Genomic DNA, 22,883 nt, shown 5'->3' with positions numbered 1-22,883 from the left:
TCGTGTCTCCGCTCCTCCACATGCAGCTGCTGGGGTGACCTTGGGCCAGTCACACTTCTGTGAAGTCTCTCAGCCCCACTCACCTCACAGAGTGTTTGTTGTGGGGGAGGAAGGGAAAGGAGAATGTTAGCCGCTTTGAGACTCCTGAAGGGGAGTGAAAGGCGGGATATCAAATCCAAACTCTTCTTCTTCTTCTTCTTCTTTCCAATTATATATTTCCAATTATATATTTCGAGCTAAAGCGAACCAGTGCGCTGATTGGAGACAGCGTAAGGAAGAGCCGACTTCACCCGAGGGCTTGTGCCAAGTGTCCGCACCCCCTTCTTTCGAATCCGGGGGTGAATTATGGACACCACTGGCAAGGCAGTCCCCCCATCTCCTTGGGGGGGGGGCGGGAAGGCTGCATACTTCCCATAGCAGCCTCTTAATTACCTCGTGTGGGTCGGAGAGATGTTATTGTCGGCCAGCTTCCAATGCGCCACCTGGTGACCCCCGTCGCTTGTAGGATGTCAGCAGCTTCTCCAAGGGGAAGATCACCCTCCTGAGAGAAGTCTCATACTTGCTGTTGTCATATTGCCACTAGGCATCCAGCACTGTCCTTCTCTCCCATGACCCCAGATCACACTTGCCAAAGCTCCTGCTTCTGACCTGCCACTCTCGGCAACGAGCCCAGGTGCACACATAGCATCCAGATGCAGGTCCTGGCTGCACAGCTCACCCAGAAAGTACCCAATCTTCTTTCTGGTTCATATTCATATGCATGTGGCTTGCTCAATGCACACAATCAGACCCCCAGGCACTTTGGGGTCCAGCGTGCCACTGTGCAGTCTTCTCAACATGGAGGATGCAGCAGACCCAGACCACCACTTCATAGAAGAAGGGCTGGGAGGCTTGTTCTAATTGATGAAGCCCATCCTTACACACTCACCAATCACTCTCCTTAAGAGATTGCAACCGGAAGGAAGGAGTGTGTAACATGCTGTCCTCACTTTCAGCTTGTCAAAGTTCTTGAGATGTAAAGGCCATTGTGATATGTCCAATTGAGCCTCTCTGGATTCAGGCTTGACAAGGAATTCTTCTGAATATTGTACATCAGCAACTATTTATTGGGCAGGGTTTCTATTCTTTCTTTTTCCTATGCTTCTTAAGAGACAGAGTGTGGTTCATCTATTATCTTCTGCATAGGACTGCAGGCTGTGTGCTAAACAGGAAAAGCTATTTATTCTGCAACATGGCCTACCAAGAGGAAAAGCTTGAAGCGTCCCATCACACCCATGCCTGCACCAGGGGTAGGCAATTCATGGACCTTGGCCTAATTTCATGAAAGTGGCGAGGGGGGAAACCGGAAGAAAAGGGCAGGCAGAAACTCACTTACAGCTCTGTCCCTGCCCACCTTTAGCAGGGTAATTAGCCATAAGAACACAAACTGATGTTCAAGACTAAAGTATTATAAATTTGGTTCTTTGGTGTCAATGAACAAGATAATAATTAAAAATAAAATAAGCTTATATAAGCAATATTCTATGCCAATTAAATTGGGTGGGAAATGGTCTGACTTCTCAGACACGTTGGAAACTCAGCAACCTCTATCCCATTTGATGGCACTGCAATGGCATCAGGACACTTTGGTTTATGATGGAAAATGCATGACCACAGATTTTTTTAAATTGCCTTTTCTCCCCAAATAGTTTTATTGAATAATATAACAAGCCAAGTTCAATATTTGCTTGTTGTTGATTTGCTAACTGTAGCAAGAAAGTGATTTGCCAAATATTTGACACTGCACATCTCTGAAGAAATTGCTCCAAAAGGTTTGTATTGAAAACAGGACCTGACATTATATTATGTAGACAGACATACATAGAGACATACATAGTCATACACAGGGAACTGAATAAATGGTGTTTATTTATTGATTATTAGAGAGGGGGGAATCCATGCTTGAGGGAAAATGATACAGTAAAGTATCAATGATTTTTGGTAAATGACAGACAATAAGACTCTCTAACTTATCATAGAATCATAGAGTTGGAAAGGATTCTGAGATTCATGTAGTCCAACCCCCTACAATGCAGGAATCTCTGCTTAAAGCATCCCTGACAGATGGCCACTCAACCTCTGCTTAAAAACCTCCAAGGAAGGAGAGTCTACCACCTCTCGTGGGAGACCGTTCCACTGCCAAACAGGTTACTGTCAAAAAGTTTTTCCAGATGTTTATTTGGAATCTCCCTTCTGGTAACATGAATCCATTGGTTCAGGTCCTGCCCTTCAAAGCAGGAGAAAACAAGCTTGCTTCATCTTCCATATGGCAGCTCTTAAGATATTTGAAAATGGTAATCCTATTTCTTCTCAGTCTCCTCTTTTCCAGGCTCCCTCAACTGATCCTCATAAGGGTCCTCATGATTACCTTGGTCACCCTCCCCTGCATATGTTCCAGCTTGTTAACATCCTTCTTAAACTGTGATGCTGAGAACTGGACACCACAAGCAGGGATGAAACTAGACTTGATTTCACCTGGGTCAAAAACAAGGTTTTAGGAGCCTCAATGGCGCCCCTCTGAAGACTTCACCCGGGGCAAAAAAACCCTGGCTAGCCTTACCATAGCTATGGCTCTGCCACAAGGCAGAATAGAGCAATTCTACTGCTTCCCTTGTTTGGGTCACTACACATCTGTTGATGCAACCTAGAATAGCATTCCCTTTTTTTGCTGCTGCATCACTCATGTTTAGCATGTGGTCTACTAAGACCCCTAGATCCTTTTCACATGTACGTCTTATAGTTGACCAGGTGTCTTATACTTGTGCAGCTGGTTATTCCTGCCTAAGTGTAGAACCTTAAATTTGTCCCAACTGAAATTCATTCTGTTAGCTTGGGCCCAGTTTTCCAGTCTGTTAAGGTCATCTTGAATCCTGATTCTGTCTTCTGTGGCATTAGCTCCCCCTCCCAGTTTGGTGTTTTCTACAAATTTGATGAGCATCCTCTCAATTCTTTCATCCAAGTCATTTATAAAGACACTGACCAACATCTTTATAAACATCTTTATCATTTATTATTGTTACAGCAAATACAATAGTTTAAAAAATACATGTGTCTGGACAAAAACCAGTACTCCACTGTCTCCATTATTTGCAAGTCTTGCATATCAGCCCTCAGCCACATTTTTTTACCAATCAGCAAATTCAAAGTTCAAGCATTAAAAGATAAACAATTCAGAATGCACCTTGGCACGAGTGCAGCCAGCCAACAGCTTCAAAGGTCATAGATTCCTGTTTCTTCTGGTTGGAATAAATCTAAGCCAGAAACTTATTTGAATAATGTAAATAGTGATGTTAAATTCTCAAGAATAATCTTTTGGAGAAAATTCTTGAGAATATTCTCAATTAATGAAAATATTGGAGAATTTTCATTTAAAATAGTAGAATATGGCACCTTGTACCATTGAATGGCACTGCAAAAACCAGTTACTGGCACTAAATAAAAATATAGAAGCAATAACTGTTTAAATCAAGGCCACCTCACATGCTGTTACACATAATTGTATAGGCCTAGGTACTTTAAGTGTATAAAGCATTAAAGCTACTTTCTGTAAAAATAATCACACTGTATGGCCAAGGGTATAGAATTGCTAAGAATAAGATCACACCAAAATAGAAAAAAGGCTATTACATACAGTTGAAATACATATGAATTCAAATGTTCATCATATTAAATGAAAAGCACTTTTAAAACTAAAAAAAAAATTGTTTTCTGTAGCTCACATTTCAAAACTGCCAATGGTGAATGACACAAGGCCCAGTAATGTAACTGGATCAAAAAAATCATTATTCATTACTTACACTGCCAATATCACAGCTTGACTTATTATTTACTAGGTTTTTTAAATGAGTGTTGTAAAACTGGTTCTTACACTAGAATTTACAGTTTGTGGAGTGGAATTTTCTAGTAGAGAATATTCTCGAGAATATTCTCATTCTCGATAATATTCTCACCTCACATCACTGAATGTGAATGCTATCTAAAATGCCAAGTCAATAGCAAATTGATGTACTACAGAGTCTGGGGTGGGGATTCCAAAGCCACCTTTTGCAGCAACTGGGCTGCACTCCCTGAAGCCCACATCCCCCCAGAACATCACCCTGGAGATAATTACCAGTTGCTGGTTCATACGTCTCCTCGCTGTGATCTCCATCCACAGGCTCAATGCGGGCACCCTCTCGGTAGTTGAGGGGCTGCTGCAGCTGAAATGTGCCAGTGATGGTGCTCATTGCTGCACAACGGAGCAGACCAGGAAAACCAGGGAGAATGAGTAAGAAGCGGGGACTGTGAAGCATCTGACAGCTGGCAAGCAGGAACAAGGCTGCATTGGACAGAAGAGAGGCCTATCAACCTCTGCTCCCGTAAAGCAGCAGGCAAGGTGCCTGGGAATCCGCCTACTGCTGTGTTATTTATCTGAAAGATTTATATACTGCCCTCCATAGAGCTACCAGGACAGTTCACAAAAACAAGATAAAACACACTATCTTATCAAGTTTTACCCTTCAAAGAATTTCAAGCATGTCTATAAAACACAGAGCCATGTACAATCCACTTTTAAACCCTCCTATTATTTTACGCAATTGGCTACAGATTGTCCCCAAGAGATAGGCCACACAAATCAGCCAACAGAGGGAAGGCTCCTTTCACCTTGTGCCAAGTGAAATCCAGTTGCTCCGAGCCACTCCAGAGCTGCAGAGGAGCACTGTGGGAGAGGGCGTAAGCAGGGCACCCGGAAAAATCAAAAGCAAGAGCAGCAAAAGCTTCCTGAAGACTCCTGCATCCATATGGGTGCTGTGTGCAGGGTGGCCCTCCAAACTGGCTCTGGAAGGGGTCAGGGGAACCCCCCAGAACAGCCCATGGGGGTGGGGGAGGGGACGGAGATTAGAGCACGGTGTTGAGAATCTTTTGCAAGCTGTTTTGAGGCTCCACAAATGATGCATCCTCATCCACAGGAGTAGTCTCTAACTGCATGGGTGAAGGATTCGGGGTGGCCCAAAAGCTTCCTGTGGGGTGTATGCCCCTATCTCTCGCTCTTTTTTACAGTTTGTTCACAGAGCTAAAATTCCCAACACAACAAAGGTTCCGAATGCACGTTAAATGCATGGCTGTGGATGTGACTGGGTCAAATGTGATTCAATAGCATCTCACAGAGACACTAACACATCAAGGTGAGCGTCAAGATTTGGAGCAGTCCCAACATTATTTTAGTGTGCATACCCCCTATTCCTTCATCACTTCTATATACCACAATATCATGGGCAGGGGCACAGCCCCCCCCCCCCGACAGGTTCTTCTTCTCAGAACCACATTTGGCCAGAGGCTATTCAATACTGTCTCATGGAAGACACTCTCCTGGAGCAAAGTTAATTTATTGTGGCCCTAAGCTTATTTGGGGGGAGGGGGCACATATTAAGTCCTTATCGTTTTCTACATATTTTAGTAATTACTGGTGGGAAGAGAGCAAAAGAAATGAGTTAATGGAGTTTAAAGCATGAAAATCCATATGCTCAAGAGTATTTTACTTTGTTTCTTGAAGTTGGAAGTGCTTTTCTGTTTGTGCTTTGCTGATAAAACTCCACAGGCGCAGAGAATATGTTTAGAATCTATGAAAGCTCACGCCATGACCAATGGGCTGGTCCTTAAAATACCACCAGGCTTGCTTTACGGCGCTTGGGGGGGGGCGGGGGGGGGCTACAGCGCTTGACTCCCGCTTTCGGCCCACCCGAGGCAGCGCCGCCCAGCTCCCATGGCCTCCGCTTGGGGGGAGCGAGGTGGGGGCGCCAGGCGGAAACGCCCCTCTCTCTCCACAGGCCTCCCGCCTTTAACCACCGAGGCCTCTTCGAAGCTGGCGGGGGGGGGGCCCAGAAACACCCCCCTTCGTGGTCGGGGGGGGGGGCGTCTTAAGTCCTCGGGCAGGAGAAAGCGAGCAACCAACTGAACCACAGTAATGGCAGCGGCCCCTTGGCGCCCCGGCCCAGCCCACGCCTCCCTCGGCCGGACTCCCTTCACAGGCCCCGGCCTCCCAGCGCTTCTCCGGGCGCCGCCGCCGCCGCAGGCGAAGGGGCTTCCCGGCCCGCTGCCCTGGGGGCGCGGTGCGACCCCCCCCCGCGGGACCCCCCCCCCTCTCCCGCGACCCTCACTCACTCCGCCTCCTGGCAACGTCCGCGCAGCCCCGGGATCGGCCGAGGGAGCAGGCGGGGGGGGCGGGGCGGGGGCGGCCCTTGGGAGCGCGGCGCGGGAGGGGCCGCCAGGACCCCGCCCCCTCACCTGAGCCGGGCTTGCCTTTGGGGCAGAGAGAGGATCCAGGCAGGTTGGAAGACTTGCGTGTTGAGGGGGAACATCCGAGACACAGCAGCTCTTTTTGTTGCCCCCAAATTCGTGTCCCCCCAAACTGCTGTCTCAATAGGGAGAATCTAGGCAGCGCAGTTCTCTACCCGTCTGTCTACTCAGAAATAAGAAATAAGCTGAGATCCACGAGACTCACTCCCAGGTAACTGCAACCTAAACCCGGTGCTCTTCTAAATGTATTTTTTAGCAATTATATTAATACATACCAAAAATGAATAAAAAGAAATGTTTGCACACAAGTTATTACAATAATGAAAACCTATTGTACAGTTGTATCTTATCTTGATAAGTGTGATAAAGCTCATTGTTATATAAACTTATTTGGCTGGTTATTAGTAGCTCTTCTATAGGAAGTTAACTTATACTTTGTTATGGCAGTCCATACTGCTCTGAGATTGAAGGTGCACAATGCTTTTTCCAATTTTACGCTGCACAGTTTCGCAGCAATAATATTTGTTACTATTTCCAAATCATTTAATACTGTGTTTTAAAGTATCCTAATAAAGTTCTGTGTTTGCAAGGCTATGATGCACTGTTCTCCTCTCCCCTCCAGGACCCTAAAGCACCCCTTATTTCAAATTAATTGAATTTGGGGCAGTTCAGGATGTTTTACATGATGCTGCTGGCAGATCTTTTTTTGCCAAAAGGGAGATTAACTACTGTAACTCTAGCTTCTGTTTACTGACCCAGTGAGGGGCAAACCCCCTTTCTAAAAAGAACCATTCAAACTCTGATGTCTTTTCAAGAAGGTGTTGTCATGTTAAGGCTAAAGGGGACCCCTGACCATTAGGTCCAGTGAATGGCCGACTCTGGGGTTGCGGCGCTCATCTCGCTTTATTGGCCGAGGGAGCCGGCATACATCTTCTGGGTCATGTGGCCAGCATGACTAAGCCGCTTCTGGCGAAGCAGAGCAGCGCACGAAAACGCTATTTACCTTCCCGCTGGAGCAGTACCTATTTATCTACTTGCACTTTGATGTGCTTTCAAACTGTGCTAGTTTGGCAGGAGCTGGGACCGAGCAACAGGAGCTCACCCCGCCGCGGGGAATCGAACCGCCGACCTTCTGATCAGCAAAGCCCTAGGCTCTGGGGTTTAACCCACAGCGCCACCTGCGTCCCAAGCGCCACCCGTGTTAGGTGGTGATTAAAATGTGATTTCTGATGGTCACATGGATAGCAAGGGCTCCATAACTTCTAAAATGAAAACACAAGCCAATACTTCACTGGTGCATGGCACTTGCTTCACCCAACTTTTGTTTCTAGCCTCATCCCCACCAGCTATACATTCATATTGATTTTGTCCCTTTGTCTTCTGCTGAATCATGCAAGGGGCAGCTGGCTCGGCAGTTCCCTCCCATGATGTTGCAGCACCACCTGGTGGTCAAGTGGATTGGGGAAGAATGGAAGTCGTATTTGGAACCAACACAGAACGAATCAGAACTGCGACCGTATGGGAGGCAGTGAAAGCTGTCATACAGGAAAACTGCATCAGCAAGACAGGAGACATGAAGAAAATGTGTGCCTGGGAAATGACTCACCTTGAGGTAGATGTAAAACTTTTGGAGCAGCACTACAAATTGAGGAGACTGCCGGAGACTTGAAATCAAGCCGCCATTTGACTCAGCAGCAAGCCAAGCCCCCCTCAGCTGTCTCTTGACATCACTTATATACAATGCTAATCTTAACCAACTGCAATCGAAAAACATCCAGGGGAAGCCAGTGGCTGAAACAAACCAATGCTGCCGTTCTGCAGCTGTCGGGAGTTTGTGGAATAAAAGCCTCCCTCAGAATAGAGTCTGAGGTGAACTATATGAACTGGAAGCACAGAGACAAAACAATTTTTGTTTTATTTTCACTTTGGTAAAGGTTATTACACAAGAAAGAATACTACTGCTGCTTACTTCTAAGTCACACTTTTCTCATCAAACAGCACTCCATTTAATTCCACTAATATATTTCTCCACTGCCTCAGAGTAGTAAGTACAAGATCTAGCCCAAAGATGTGCTTCAGTGCTGATCTCTTTGCAAAACAAAGGTATGATAGTTACATAGGCAACATGTTCAGGAAGCCTTCTGTGCAATCCAGAGTTTCTTGTAAAGTCAGGATGTTTCGACTAGTGAGATGCAACTCTTATTTCAGGAGAACTTCCCAGACTGAGGTGGGGGGCCAAGGAATCCTCCAGCTTGCTTGGTGGCAGCTCGAGAAGGAGCCAAACCCAACAGCTTCTGAATATTCTGGCAAACAGGAGAAAAACACAAACTCACATTGGTTTGCTTTCGTGCAAGGGTGTGCATTGTTTAGGGCCCAACTGGGGTGATTGAGGGGTCTTCTCAGCATAGTCGGAACAGGGTCCCCACAAAGCCTTGTTGTATTTGTACTCTTCTATATGGAATAGCTCTATGCTTTGCCCACAGAGCACTGAAGAGCACAGCATGGGTTTTCACTAACTAAAAAAACTTTAAAGTTTTTAGAAAACTGTATTTTACTGCAAGCAAAGAAACAAACAAAACCAGAGTTCTTCCCAACTCTGCAAGGAGCATTCTAGACAGCCTTACATTGCCAGGCCTATCAAGAGGTGTGCAAGGTCTAGCACTGGAAAGGCTGGTGTAAAGTTGCAAGTTTTAAAAAATGCACAAGCTAGAATACACACCACTCATCCACCTTTTAATTGCTTAAAGGTAAGAAAGAGCAAGAGACAAACCCCCACTTTCAAAATATGAAACTGGGAGGCTCTGACCCTCCAATACACATTAAACCCCTAGAACCTTGTACTGGTTGAAAACCTCATTCCCCTTTCTCCAACCCTATTTCGAAGCCACTTTTCTCTTCTATTCTGCAGCCCCGCTTTGCTTCAAAGTCTACGCAGCTGCCTCCTCTCCTTTAGGGCAGCTCCCCTTGCACACAGGACACCTCCATGGGGAACCTCCTGCACCTGACTCCTCCCACCAATTGCAACGACAAAGCACCCTTTACACCTTTCATCCAGTTATGAAGCTGCCACCCCCATCTGATTCTGCAGACCCTTTCTTTCGTCCCTTGGCTTTCATCTTTGTCCCCATTCCCATGCCTACCTCTTCCTTTATTGCACCCCATTTTTCACCTTTCCCTTTCCCCCCTCCTCACTCTTCTCAACTCTCTTGCTCCCAGACCGTTATCCTCTCTCATATTCTGCGGCCCTCTTTGTGCACCCCCCAATCTTTAAGTTTGCTCAGTTAGACATTGCCCACACAGCAGTGTTTGCTTGTAGATTAAATGTATGTTCAAAATTACTACCCTGAACCTGGACCTTCATGTTGAAGACAACACAGGAAACCAGGAGTGACACACATTGTATGAAGGTGCTATGGGATATTTGAGGGCTCTGTATCCTTGTGCACAAGGCAGCTGAGAAACAGAAGAGAGAACAGTGCAGCAAGAAAGGAGAGATGCTGAAAGGAAAAACGGGGCTATTTTAATCAACAGCAGAAGTTTGAGTAAAGCAGGGATGGACCTACACTAGTGGACTTTCCCCCCTCAAATAACGCCCCCCACCCAGCTGTAACAAGGAGAAACAGCAGAGATTACAACACAGAAGCTAACACCAAAACACTTAGCACAACAGAACTTTTCCAAACTGTACTCAGTCCTTCCTTCAAACTGCCACTTCCCCCACCACCCCCTGCTCTCTAACCTCTGCCATTATTTGAAATCACCACTTTCCCCTTCTTATTGATTGATTGAATTTATATACCGCTCTATACCTGGAGGTCTCAGGGTGGTTCACAGAAAAGATCAACATAAAAACCACCAACTACTTCACCCCTACTCTACTCAAACCCCTGCTGAGGTTTAAAACCACCATTTTCCTCTCAGTGATTCCCTATACCCACTTCACTCAAACTTCTGCTGTTGTTTAAAACAACTACTTCTATCCTCTCTCTGTTTCTCCTCCCTGGCTCCCATGCCACAGCTGTTGCGCAACCAGCCTTGTCTTTGCTCCCCAATTTCACCCTGGCGTTCTGCAAATCCAGGGTTGTGATGACACGCTCCCAAACCTTCAATGGGAGCTGTACAGTGATAGACCAGTTGAGATAAAATTAAAATAAATTATGGAGGAGAGTAAATCCTTTTTACTTCTGCCACGAAAGTCCTGTCTGCAATTGGGCATGTTTAATCCACTTTGGGGATAGCAAATTTCATTCATTTTGACCAAAATTCACAGCAGTTTTTAGATTCTGCATTATGGTGAACAGGGATCGAGAGCTCTGTTTTATACAGAGTGACATGGAACCCCAAACACAGATCAAAGTGGAGGGAGCACAGAGTGACACACACACATACAAAGCAAAACACTCCATTTCTTGTCCCACTACGTGTTTGAATTTTCTCAGCAATGCTAAAACTACTCTATTACCAATAACTGTTGCTGGGACACATCACTGTGCTGCTTTAGCATAAACTTAAGATCTAATCATGCTACCACTTGACACAATCATATCAGCATTGCCCACCACTCCTGTTGTGAATGATAGTTTTGCCTATGGTTAAGCTCTAATTGAATTATCTCTGACTATACTTTTGCGCTCCATTCAACTCCAACTTTAAATTCTCCCAACCCCCATTTACACGGTATGTCTGCATATGTATCTGTATGACACCCCCCCCCCCGACAATAGAGCATCTCACCCTGCATGCATTGGATGAATGGGCTCTAGTCCATGAATATCTATGTTGTAATAAAACTGGTTACTCTTTAAGGTTCCCTAAATTAATCCATGCTAACAGAGGCAACTCAGTTATGGAAGAGGAAATGGGAACAATCTGCCTTGAGTCATTTTAATCAGCCAAATTGTCACATGGAGTGAGCAGAGGAAGAACAAACAAGGGACAGGATGTGCATCTTCACACCCAGTCCAGATGTTGGTCAACTTTCCCAGCCACTTAAGGGTCCTTGAAAAACAATCCATGCAGCACTTCACACCCTCAGCAGGAAGCAGGAAGAACTCCAAGGCAGGATTGACGTGCCAAGGGGACATGGAAACAGCACAGAGGAAGTTGCTTACTGCAGGGAGGTATTTCAGGCAACCTCAAGCTCAAGTCAGGAGGGAGCAGTGTCCCAGCCAAGGCTCAAAACATTTCCTCAACAGCAAAACATCCAAGGGCAAATCAATTGAGACCTAAGCTATTCACATCTCCTGGAGATCACCAGTGCAATGGCCTCAAACATTCCTCCCCAAAGTGTGAAAGAGTCAAATCTCTGCTACCCTCTTCCAATCAACAGTTCTGCAATACTGCAATGTCTCTCTAATGTACTTCCACTCATCAACAGATTCCAAACAATATATTATAATGTTTATACATTAATGTACACACATTTAATTTGCGTGCATTCAGCTTTCTCCGCTTCTACAAAAAACAAAAAAGGGGGTGGGAGTCCAGGGAAAAAGATTGGCCGTCCCACCCACCCTTGCACTTATTGTGTTTTGACTACATGCGATTTTGGCTTTTGCCGCTTTCCCCAGAATGTAGCCCCAGCATATTTTGCGGAGTTACTGTATTGCAATGTCTAATGGGACGGCCTCTGTGGTGCTTGTGAAACTTTAGCCCATGCAGAATGAGGCACCTGTTAACCAGAGCTAGTTATTGGGACCATGTTACTCTTCCGTTTAAACAGCTGCAATGGCTGGTGGTTTGTTTTCAGCACTAAGAACTTATGACCAGTTTACGTAAAAGATCACTTGCTCTTATATGAGTCTGTAACTGCTAAGCATGTCCTGCCAATTTCTGAGTTGAATTTGGCTGTTTTTAAAATAGGAAGTACAAAGGCAAGGATACTCAGGACACGGACATGAAATCCCACAATTATAATACGAGACTTCAGATATGCTTACAAACACAGTCAAAACAAAAATACTTACGCTAGTCATTTGTGGCCTCCAAAAATAAGGGAGAGCAGCGCTCACTCATTTACAATAATCTGGAGACAATTCTTATTTGATACAAGTGCCCCCTGAATGAGTGGTTATTTAATAAGCCCAAGAGAAAATATCAAGCTCATATGAATGAGTATCAAAATGGTGGAAGGTTAGGGGAAAGGAGGAAGAGAAGGCGGCTACGGCTGCATCTTTATACCACAGCATTGTAGTTGTGCCAGCCCTCTCTTATCAATTATGATAAAAGTAATAAAATGTGAAACACGGTGTTCCAAACAAAGTTTCTGAATAAGGCAACCCTCCACAGAGTAGCACTTACCTGCCGAATAGACATAGTGCAGAGAATGTAGAGGAAGATGAAGGAACAATCTGTATAATCCTCACCCAGAAGATTACGATGGGACAAACCCTGGATGTAGGAAAGTGGCACAAAGGGGAGCTTGGCAACCACTCGGCCATCAAATCTGGGAAAAGCATACAGATGTACTTGGTTATCAGTAAGAGTTGTCTGTGGTCCAGACTCACATTCTCCAAACAAGGCGGCAGATGGAGCATTTAAGCCAAACAGTGTAACATTCAATCCATAACATTAAGAGCGTTGCCATATTTCAAAAAAGTGAAAACCGAGACACAAAAGTTGTTTCTTTTTTTTGGGGGGGGGGGAGTCATTGAGCTTTTGGAAATTCACCAAAATCTAGACTTCCAACATGGGTTGCCATACGTCTGGATTTTCCCAGACATTTCAGTGACTTCCGCCTGGACACTGTTTCCGACTGACATATTCTGGCTATATCCAGGAAATACGCTAAGAAATCCATCTTAACTTAAATCACTCAGAGGTACCAGATTTATGGTATTGTAAGAGCTGCTGAACTGAACTGACAGTTTGACCTTAGAGCTGTTTGTGCCACTTAATTCGTTCCGGAGGTCTGTTCTTAACCTGAAACTCTTCTTAACCTGAAGCACTTTAGCTAATGGGGCCTCCTGCTGGAGCACAATTTCTCTTCTCATCCTGGCGCAAAGTTCTTAACCCGAGGTACTATTTCAGGGTTAGCGGAGTCTGTAACCTGAAGCGTATGTAACCCGAGGTACCACTGTAAGTCTGTAAACACATGCTGGTACAGTCAAACCTCGGTTGTCTAACATAATCTGTTCTGGAAGACCGCTCAACTTCTGAAACGTTCTGACAACCGAGGATCAAAGGGCAGCTGGCAAAGTCAATGGAGAAAAAAGAAAAAAACTCTCCAGAAGCCATTCGGTTTCTGAAAAACGTTCGAAAACCGGAACATTTACTTCTGGGTATTAAGCGTTTGGGAGCTGAAATGTTCCAAAACAGAGCCGTTCGGGAGCCGAGCTTTGACTGTAGTAAAACTTACCCAGAAACAATCCGATTGTGAAGAGTGTGCCACCAGGAACCTTATGCCACTGGAATACTACAAGGACTACAAGAAATTTGTAGCTCCCAGGTGAAAACGCCAAATTTAACTATATATAGTATTTGGTTCAAAGCAGATTAGTCCTCTCCTGATTAGAGCAACCACAATTTCTTTAGGTGTACAGAGATAAAGAAAAACCCTTTTGTTTACTTCAGTACTTCAGAGTACTTCATCCACTGCCCCAACCCTCTGAGGTATACAGATTGAAGGCTGTACAACTTTTTTACAGATTGAAGACTGTACAACTGTGTTTTGGAGCTGAGCTCAGATCGCTCAGGTCCAATATCGTCACTCAGTGTTCAGATCCTTTAACGGAAGGAGCGCAACAGCACGTAAAATAAGGGACAAACTTCTCAGAAATCAATTAACCAAACTGGGTTTTGAAAACATTTTATGAGTTTCCAAAGGGGAACGAAGTTTCTTCCAGGCTCTACTTATACAGAGGAGAAAAGAAACTTGTGTATTTTAAGCTCCTGGCAGGGAGAGAAGTGCATAATGCTCCTTAACCAAGGTTACCGTGGGGACAAATGTAGATGGTGGACTCTAGGCTAACTAGTTTCCAACTGCATGCCCTATAGTGTATTGCTATATGAAGCTCTCTCTCATTTTCAGCAGGTGCTTCTGGTACTGTAAACTCTTAAATGAGTGTATCTTCCTGCAGAGTTAACAATACAAGGAGCTGCACTTCCAGTAAGTGCCAACTGGAGAGCAAAGGAATTTTTGGCAGAACAGATAGGAACGGATGTTTATCTCCCTCTGACATTGTTGTGATATTCTACGTGGTTCCTGTCTTCTTTTCTGGACACAGCTAAAAGAAAAAATATCAGGAAGTGCTACAGGGTATGGGCCCCATGACTTTTACATCATTAGGGAAGAAAGATGAATGTAGGAATTTAATCTAATTATCAAAATGAATATGACTAAGTCACTTTGAGAGTTCTTACAAAAACTCACTTTTAATATAATGTAAGAAATACCCTGCTGGAACAGACCAAAATCTAGTCCAGCATCTCAAAGTCAAGGTCTTTCTTAATAAAGCCTGACCAGATTACTTGATCTCAGCCTAGCTCATCTCACAGAAATGCTGGGGAGATAAATGAGAATTGAAAAGCACCTTTTCTACTATGAAAAGATACTAAAATTACCAATGAGAATCCATATTGCTAGTGTGAGGAGCTCTCAGCTAATTTCTGCTAGAACCGTAACACTGAATATTTGGGATAAAAGTAGAAGATTGAAGTTCACTGCAAATAGAGAGATGCATATGTTTGACCAAAAATCTTGCTGGAGCCTGAGCTGAAATTCAAGAGCCAGTGCAGACAGACAGCTTGAGTGTATGACATGGGAATTAATGGGAAGTCACAGTGGCTACTTCCATTATTTGGAAAACTGCAACTTTCCCCTGCAATCATGAAAATAGCTCTGTGATCTTCCACAGGTCCTATGTCACACATACACAACTCAGTTTGTGGGAGGTGGCAGTCAAATATAACTATGCATGCCTGCTAGTTAGTGAATGAAGGGGTTAAGGACCAGAGCTGTATGGCTAGATAGACTCGGGTCACACCCACTCTCCTCTGCAGAGGAAATTAAGCTTCCTATCCTCTTCTTTCCACCCCCCTTTATATATAAATTCCTCCACCCACACCCACACCCACACCCACACCCACACCCACACCCACACCTACACACACAGTTGACATCAACCGCTTGCAAGAATGGCTATTGCACAGCTGCAACCATGTCTGCACCAACACTGTTTCCTTTTATGCTAATTCCATGCAGTTCCCAGGAAGGCACAGTGAGCTATGGAAAACATATACAGTATACTTGCAACTTATGCACATTTAACTTGAGCATATTCAGCTTTATCCGCATGGCAAAAAAAAAAAAAAAATTACAAAGGGGGTGGGTGGGAAATAAACTCTGGCAATCCCACCTGCCATATCACCCAATGTGTTTTTGGCTATATCCAGTTTTGGCACTGGGCGCTTACTGCAGCCCCGACATAAGTTGTGGGCTCACTGTACCTTGAAGGAAGAAGAGAACATAGAGCATTGTTAACAGTTCTTAAAGAAAAGAAGAGTGGTGACCACTTACATGGAATTGAACATTCCCATCAGAGCAGTGAAACAAAAACCAATTGCAAACATGGACTTCATGCGAACCTGCAGTCAAAAGAACAATTGAGGACCCATATTAGTGTCTGGCAAATTTTTCCTGGAGAGGAAAAATTGGGGAAGTGACTATTGCCACTGAGTGTCTCCTCCCACAAAAACTGATGAATCAACTGGGATGTGCATATGCATTATCTGGAGCCACTAAATAGTCAACCTTGGTGAGGCCATTGGATGTTTATGGGGTCCTCAGCCCAAAGGCTATAGAAGGTTAGACCAGGAAATGTAGTAGCACAGGGGTCGGCAAGGCTTACCGGGCATGGGCTGGATCACTCCCGCGGACCTCCTCCGTGGGCTGGACCGGCGCAGCGCAACGCCAGAAATCGCATCTGCGCATGTCCGCAGTGCCAGAAACTGCTTCTGCACATGCACAGATGCAGAAAATTGCGCCTGCGCAGAAGTGATTTCCAGTGCCGTGCACATGCGCAGACACTATTTCTGGTGTCTGGGCATGTGTAGAAGTGATTTCCAGAACCACGGAAGAGAGTCCCTGCGCTGTGCTGCGCCGGTTTAGCGCAGTGCGTGGGGACTCACCGAGCGGGCAGCTTTTGGGGGCGGCTTTTGGGCCTGTTAAGCGACCCTCATGGGCTGCTTCCGGCCCATGGGCCTTAGGTTGCTGACCTCTGTACTAGCACTTGACTTCCAGATGCCAACTTGCTCTCAGTCTAAGTGAAGCAAAGTAGATTTTAAAAACTTAACTGGCTGGCAAAACTAACACAGCATTAGCACTTGTTAAATTGTCTAACTATGGTTGGCTCCATTCAAAACAGCCATCCCTATTTCTATTTTAAGGGCTCAGGTCAGCAGTGAAGGTCGCCAATAGCTTGACTCCTAACCTATCAGTGATGGTGACTCTAAAAAAAACAAGTAATGGCCCCATTTTATGCATCTTCCCTGCTCTTTTTTATTATGAGTTAGCATCTTTTATCCTGAAGCTCACACTTGGTTCCTAGTAGTAGATAGGTAGCCGTGTTGGTCTGCCATAGTCAAAATAAAAAAATTCCTTCCAATAGCACCTTAAAGACCAACTAAGTTAGTTCTTGGTATGAGCTTTCGTGTGCATGCACACTTCTTCAGATACACTGAAACAGAAGTTGCCAGATCCTTCTATATAGTGAGAAGGTGGGGAGGGGTGTTACTCAGAAGGGTGGTGGGAATGGGAGATAGGCAGATAGTTGGGAGAGCCTGTTGACGACTCTTAACGACTGTAATAGGTCTTACAGGAAAAGGCAAGGGGTGAGAAGGTGAGAAATGGTATAGTCATGTATAGTGAGATAAGAATCCAATGTCTTTGTTCAACCCAGGTTTTTCCATTGTTTTGAGTTTGGTAATGAGTTGTAATTCAGCAGCTTCTCTTTCCAGTCTGTTTCTGAAATTCCTTTGTAGTAAAACAGCTACTTTGAGATCTTGTATAGAATGTCCTGGGAGATTGAAGTGTTCTCCTACTGGTTTCTCTGTTTTGTGATTCTTGATGTCAGATTTATGTCCGTTTATTCTTTGGCGTAAGGTTTGGCCTGTTTGTCCAATATAGAGAGCTGAAGGACACTGTTGGCATTTGATGGCATACACAATGTTAGACGATGAGCAATTAAATAGTCCCGAGATGGTATGTGTGATGTTGTTGGGGCCAGTAATGGTGTTGTCCGGGTGTATGTGGCAGCAAAGTTGGCATCTGGGTTTATTGCAGGCTCTGGTGCCAGTGTCTGTGTTAAGTCTGGTTGTGGTATTATTGTGGGTTAGGAGTTGTTTAAGATTGGGTGGCTGTCTGTAGGCAATGAAAGGTCTTCCTCCCAGAGCTTGAGAAAGAGAACTGTCATTGTCCAGGAGAGGTTGTAGATCTCTGATGATGCGTTGTACTGTTTTAACTTGGTTCCTAATTACCGTATTTTGCGCCCCATAAGACGCTCCGGCCCATAAGACGCACCTAGTTTTTTGGGGGGGAAATAAAGAAAAAAATTTTTATTTTCCCCCCAAGTGCGGGGCTGGAAGAACCAGGTCGGGGAACAGTGGGAAGGCACGCTCTGCCTCCCCGCTGTCCCCCGAGCTTGTGGGGCTGGCGATGGGGAGAAGTGCACCAGTCCCGGGAGGGCAGGCAGCTCTGTGCCGCCATCCCGAGCGGGGCGGGACTTAGCGCCCCGCTCGGGATGGCGGCGTAGACCTGCCCACCTAGCAGTTCGAAAGCACTCGTGCAAGAAGATAAATAGGGACCGCTTTATAGCGGGAAGGTAAGCGGCGTTTCCGTGTGCTGCGCTGGTGCTGGCTCGCCAGCTGCAGCTTCGTCACGCTGGCCACGTGACCCGGAAGTGTCTTCGGACGGCGCCGGCTAACGGCCTCTAGAGCGAGATGAGCACACAACCCTAGAGTCGGACACGATTGGCCAGTACGAGCAGGGGTACCTTTACCTTTTTATATAACATAACATGGGACATGGGTAGCGCTGTGGGTTAAACCACAGAGCCTAGGACTTGCCGATCAGAAGGTCGGCGGTTTGAATCCCCGCAATGGGGTGAACTCCCGTTGCTCGGTCCCTGCTCCTGCTAACCTAGCAGTTCGAAAGCACATCAAAGTGAAAGTAGATAAATAGGTACCGCTCTGGTGGGAAGGTAAATGGCGTTTCCGTGCGCTGCTCTGGTTCGCCAGAAGCGGCTTAGTCACACTGGCCACATGACCCGGAAGCTGTACGCCAGCTCCCTCGGCCATTAAAGCGAGATGAGCGCCGCAACCCCAGAGTCGGTCACAACTGGACCTAATGGTCAGGGGTCCCCTTTACCTTATATAACATAACAGTGTTGTTTAATTAATGTATGCAATTACATACATAATGTATACATAATGTATGCAATTAAAACTGGGTTTTAATTGACATTTTGTACTGACATTATATAATTTTTTGGTCAATTTAATATTTTGTTAATATCTTGAATAAAAGCATAAAAACAAACTGAACACCAGGAACTATAAGTAATAAGTAATGTTTTTTCAATAGCATCTGCAATAGCAGATAATGTAGAAGAGGTAAACTGCACAGCAAGTGGCCAAGGGTGGTGCCAACTGGGCACAGAATCCAAGCCTGGCAGGAGCCTCTGTGCAACAGGTGAGAGAGACAGGAGCATGGCTATTCTACTGCCTAAAAGAATATCAAGCAGGTAGAGTTGGCTGACAGACAGGCATTAGTAATGGAAAAGTGAAATGTTGCATTAGTTGATGGTAGTTGTTGATTTTTTTATTTTTCTTTATGGTAGCTGTTGATGAGTTTATATGAAAACTAGGCATCACTTCAGTTCACTTCTACCGATCATCTATTTCTTAAGTGTTGCATCCCACAGAGATAGTGGAATTTGGTCTCACTTCCTAGTTGTAATGTCTGCAGGTTAAACACGCTGCTTTTCTGAAAAGCTGCCCCAGTTCCTACCCCTTATTATTACTTTCTTCATTTAGGAATCACTTTTCCAAAGGGATTTACAATAAAGGTTCACTTTGCTCTGTTTCCTCACCATTGACAGATCCCTGTTGTTGTTCTTCAGCTTCTCCTCCTGCCTCTCTGAAAAAGAGAAACAAATGATTGCAGTTCACAAAGTCAAGAACTTGCTCCCAATAAGGCTGTAAGGGACTTACAGCAGGAAAACAGCAACAAAAAGGCATACTGAAAGTCTGTGGCATGTAAAGGTCACCAACCCACTTCAGGTGCTCTGACATTCAGTACAGATAGTAGCAATCCTGTTCCTCGCCATGGAAGCTCAAGAGCGTTTCTCAATACAAAGCATCCAATTAATGCAAAACTGTATACAGTACAGTGGTACCTTGGTTTACAAACTTAATCCGCTCTGGAAGTCCATTCTTAAACCAAGCGTTCTTAAACCAAGGCGTGCTTTCCCATAGAAAGTAATGGAAAAACGGATTAATACATTCCAGATGATGAAAAACAACCCCTAAAACAGCAATTTAACATGCATTTTACTATCTAATGAGTAATGTAATGAATTACATGTTCTTGATTGATCAAATAAATAAGTAAATAGAAATAATAACAAGTTTTCAGGAAGCACAGTTTAAGAGCTGATCTCATACTGCATGATTTACAGAAGGAACTTGATTTTTTTCAACAGTGTGTGTGAAAACCCCTCACTCCCTCATGAAACTGTCTGAACTAGGGATCAGCAAACTTTTTCAGAAGGGGCCGGACTATATTTTGGAAAAAAAAATGAAGTAATTCCTATGCCCCAGAGATGCATTTTAAATAAAAGCACACATTCTACTCATATAAAAACACCAGGCAGGCCCCACAAATAACCCAGAGATGCATTTTAAATAAAAGGGCACATTCTACTCATGTAAAAACACGCTGATTCCCAGACCATCTGCAGGCCGGATTTAGAAAGCAATTGGGCCAGATCTGTCCCCCAGGCCTACCCACTCTGAACACTGAAACATGACAAACCATGTAGCCCCCAATGTTACCTATTTTCTTTTTCTGCTGTCGGCCAGCTGATTCTGTAATAGTTTCCTTTTTCTTTTCCACTGCAGAAATAAAACAACACAGTGAGTTTTTTCATAAAGAAAACGGTTCCTCTTCCCATTGACCCTCAGGCCTCATAGAAATCTCGATAACAAAAATCAGACCAATGGGTATGGCAAGCAAGAGCTGAAAAGCAATTAATAATGGTGAAATGCTTATTTTTGCCTAAATTATATTAAGGCTTCAATTCTATACTGGTTTAGCTTTGTTGAAATTAATGGGTCTTACTTCTGAGCAGACATGTTTAGGATGGTGCTGTAAGTGTCCAGAAGTGAAAGCCTCCAGAATGGAGTTCATATTGTAACATAAGCTTTATGAAACACAAAATACTGATTTTTCTTTTTTTAAAAACACCAACTTTGCTGAGCTTCCTGCTCACATTTACTCCCTTTTAAAAGTTTTATCTCTATGCCTATTGAAAATAATACATCATGGATCTAATGGAGCAGACACTAGGCCACAAAAGCTCGTGAAGTGTTTCACATTAATACACAGCCCATGACTATTTATTTATCAGCCATATAACTGCATTCTCTGGGTGGTTTACAGACAAATCCATAATGAGGGATCCATTTATTTCAAGATAAAGCAGTTAAGCTCAATTTAAAGAAATATTGCCCAGAATTGGAGTGTTGATGGACAAGACAAGCTCCATCATGCATTTGAACTTACATTTTTTACTCTGCTTCTCCACTTCTGCTTTCAGCCGCTTGTACTTGTCTGTTCTATAAACTAGCACCCATGTTATGCCTGAAACAAGTAGCACAATAATCAGGAGACAGAATAACCGATGTATCTACAAAGCACTCAGCATGACTGCCAGAGGACTTCCAAACCCAGTAACTTGAGCCCTAGTAGCTTACGGTCTCCTTCCTACAACTGCAGTCCCATGAGTTACAAGCTATTGCCAAACTGATTCCACCAGCCCAGTGACAGCATGCATGACTCAACCATCATTCACAAAGTCAGAGGTGGGAGCCCCTAGCAACTGATGTCACTTTCCAAGAGAGATGAAGCCCATTGCCCATCATGGTAGGTCTTGTGAGCACATGAACTTTGAGATATTGATGGTGCTTTAAAACAGGCTTTGGTGCATGAGTAGGAGCATCTGAAAATAACAGACTGGGATTTTAAGTTGGACTGCAAGCATCAACATCACCACTGCTCCTGAAAGTGCCATGTACACATGTCTCTTCATTCCCTGCACCCAAGTTACAGAATGGCAAGAAGACACCATTGTAACCATTGCAGGTGCTAGTGCAACAGTAGCTGCAGTACAGTGGTACCTTGGTTCTCAAACTTAACCCGTTCCAGAGGTCTGTTCCAAAACCAAGGCACGCATTCCCATGGAAAATAATGCAAAATGGATTAATCCATTCCAAACTTTTTAAAAACAACCACTAAACAGCAATTTAACATAAATTTTACTATCTAACGAGACTAATAATCCATAAAATGAAAGCAATAATGTACTGCAGCCACACAATCCATCAATCTGTAGCTGAACTGGGTTCCACACAGTCACAAAAAGAGCCACAAAAATGCAATATAAATAGCAAAAACAGACCTCAGCATAACACCCAAAATGGAGCACGTCCGGCTTCCGTAAGAAGATCGCAAACCAGAACACTTATTTCCAGGTTTGCAGTGTTTGGGTTCCAGGTTGTTTGCGTACCAAGGTGTTTGAGAGCCAGGGTACCACTGTACAAAGAATTCAAGGACAGTCCACAGCTCCCCCCCCCCCCCGCGCAAACTGGCATTCATTGGTTTGGCTACATAAGGATTTAGAATGAAGTCACAATTAGTATATACTAGGATGGCTTAATCCACTCCTGAAGGTGAAGCGCTGCAACTCCATGGTTATAGCGAGGATTCATTGGGGGTGGGGAGACAGGCTTCATGTTGGGGAGGGGCAGAACCTAAGTTGGTTAAGTATTTTTCTTGATTTACTTGATGCAGCTGCCCCCCTGCTCATGTGCGACTCAGCTCCCTCCCTGGCAGGATTTTTTAATAGCATTTGGAAATTCCAACTTGAGGAATTCAAAGCATGTTGCGAGGCTGTTGCCGAGGTGGGGCGGCGAGATTCCTGGGCCTTTTTTCAGAACGACAAGGAAATTTAGGTGGATCCCTTTGTCTATCCCTACAGAATGGGGAGAGCTCCGCTGCCTCTGCCGCCCCACGGCTGCCAGCGAGTGTCTCCCAGGGAGGCTCGAGCAGACGCTTCTCGCCTGGAGAAGCCACCCGCGAGCCCGCCCTCTCCGCCCCGCAACACCCTCGCCCGGCCCTCTCCTCCCCTCACCCTCGGCCAGCAGCGCCGTGCACACCGAGATGAAGACGATGAGGACGGTGTCGGCGAACATGGTGCTCATCTTGGGCGGCCGGAAGTTGGGCCCAACCGGAAATCCGCGAGGCGCTCTCGAGACACGCGCCGCTCTGCTCCCGGCCTCGCTGGCCTCTG

At 44.9% G+C, this 22,883-nt stretch overlaps 2 protein-coding genes across 5 annotated transcripts in view; both read right to left on the bottom strand.

The window, feature by feature from the left end:
* The window catches only part of ALDH9A1 (aldehyde dehydrogenase 9 family member A1), a 25,393-nt gene extending 12,637 nt beyond the window's left edge, over positions 1-12,756 (bottom strand). The window contains exons 1-2 of one of the 4 annotated variants that reach the window (XM_083507165.1): positions 12,616-12,756; positions 4,151-4,357 (exon numbers count right to left, since the gene is read on the bottom strand). In XM_083507165.1, coding sequence (XP_083363291.1) covers positions 4,151-4,331 — 181 coding nt within the window. In that variant the 5' untranslated portion in view covers positions 4,332-4,357; positions 12,616-12,756. The other 3 variants (XM_083507167.1, XM_083507164.1, XM_083507166.1) reach the window with 3 other exon arrangements.
* On the bottom strand, positions 8,212-22,883 carry TMCO1 (transmembrane and coiled-coil domains 1). Its single transcript, XM_083507222.1, has 7 exons — positions 22,725-22,883; positions 21,098-21,175; positions 20,368-20,427; positions 19,404-19,450; positions 15,833-15,900; positions 12,616-12,760; positions 8,212-8,618 (listed from the first exon to the last, which is right to left on the bottom strand). The coding sequence occupies exons 1-7, from the start codon at positions 22,792-22,794 to the stop codon at positions 8,520-8,522; spliced, it is 567 nt and encodes a 188-aa protein (XP_083363348.1). The 5' UTR covers positions 22,795-22,883; the 3' UTR covers positions 8,212-8,519.

The sequence above is a fragment of the Podarcis liolepis genome (assembly GCF_965112155.1).
Source record: "Podarcis liolepis genome assembly, chromosome: 6".
Taxonomy (NCBI): Eukaryota; Metazoa; Chordata; class Lepidosauria; order Squamata; family Lacertidae; genus Podarcis; species Podarcis liolepis.
This window is presented reverse-complemented; position numbering and strand designations above follow the sequence as displayed.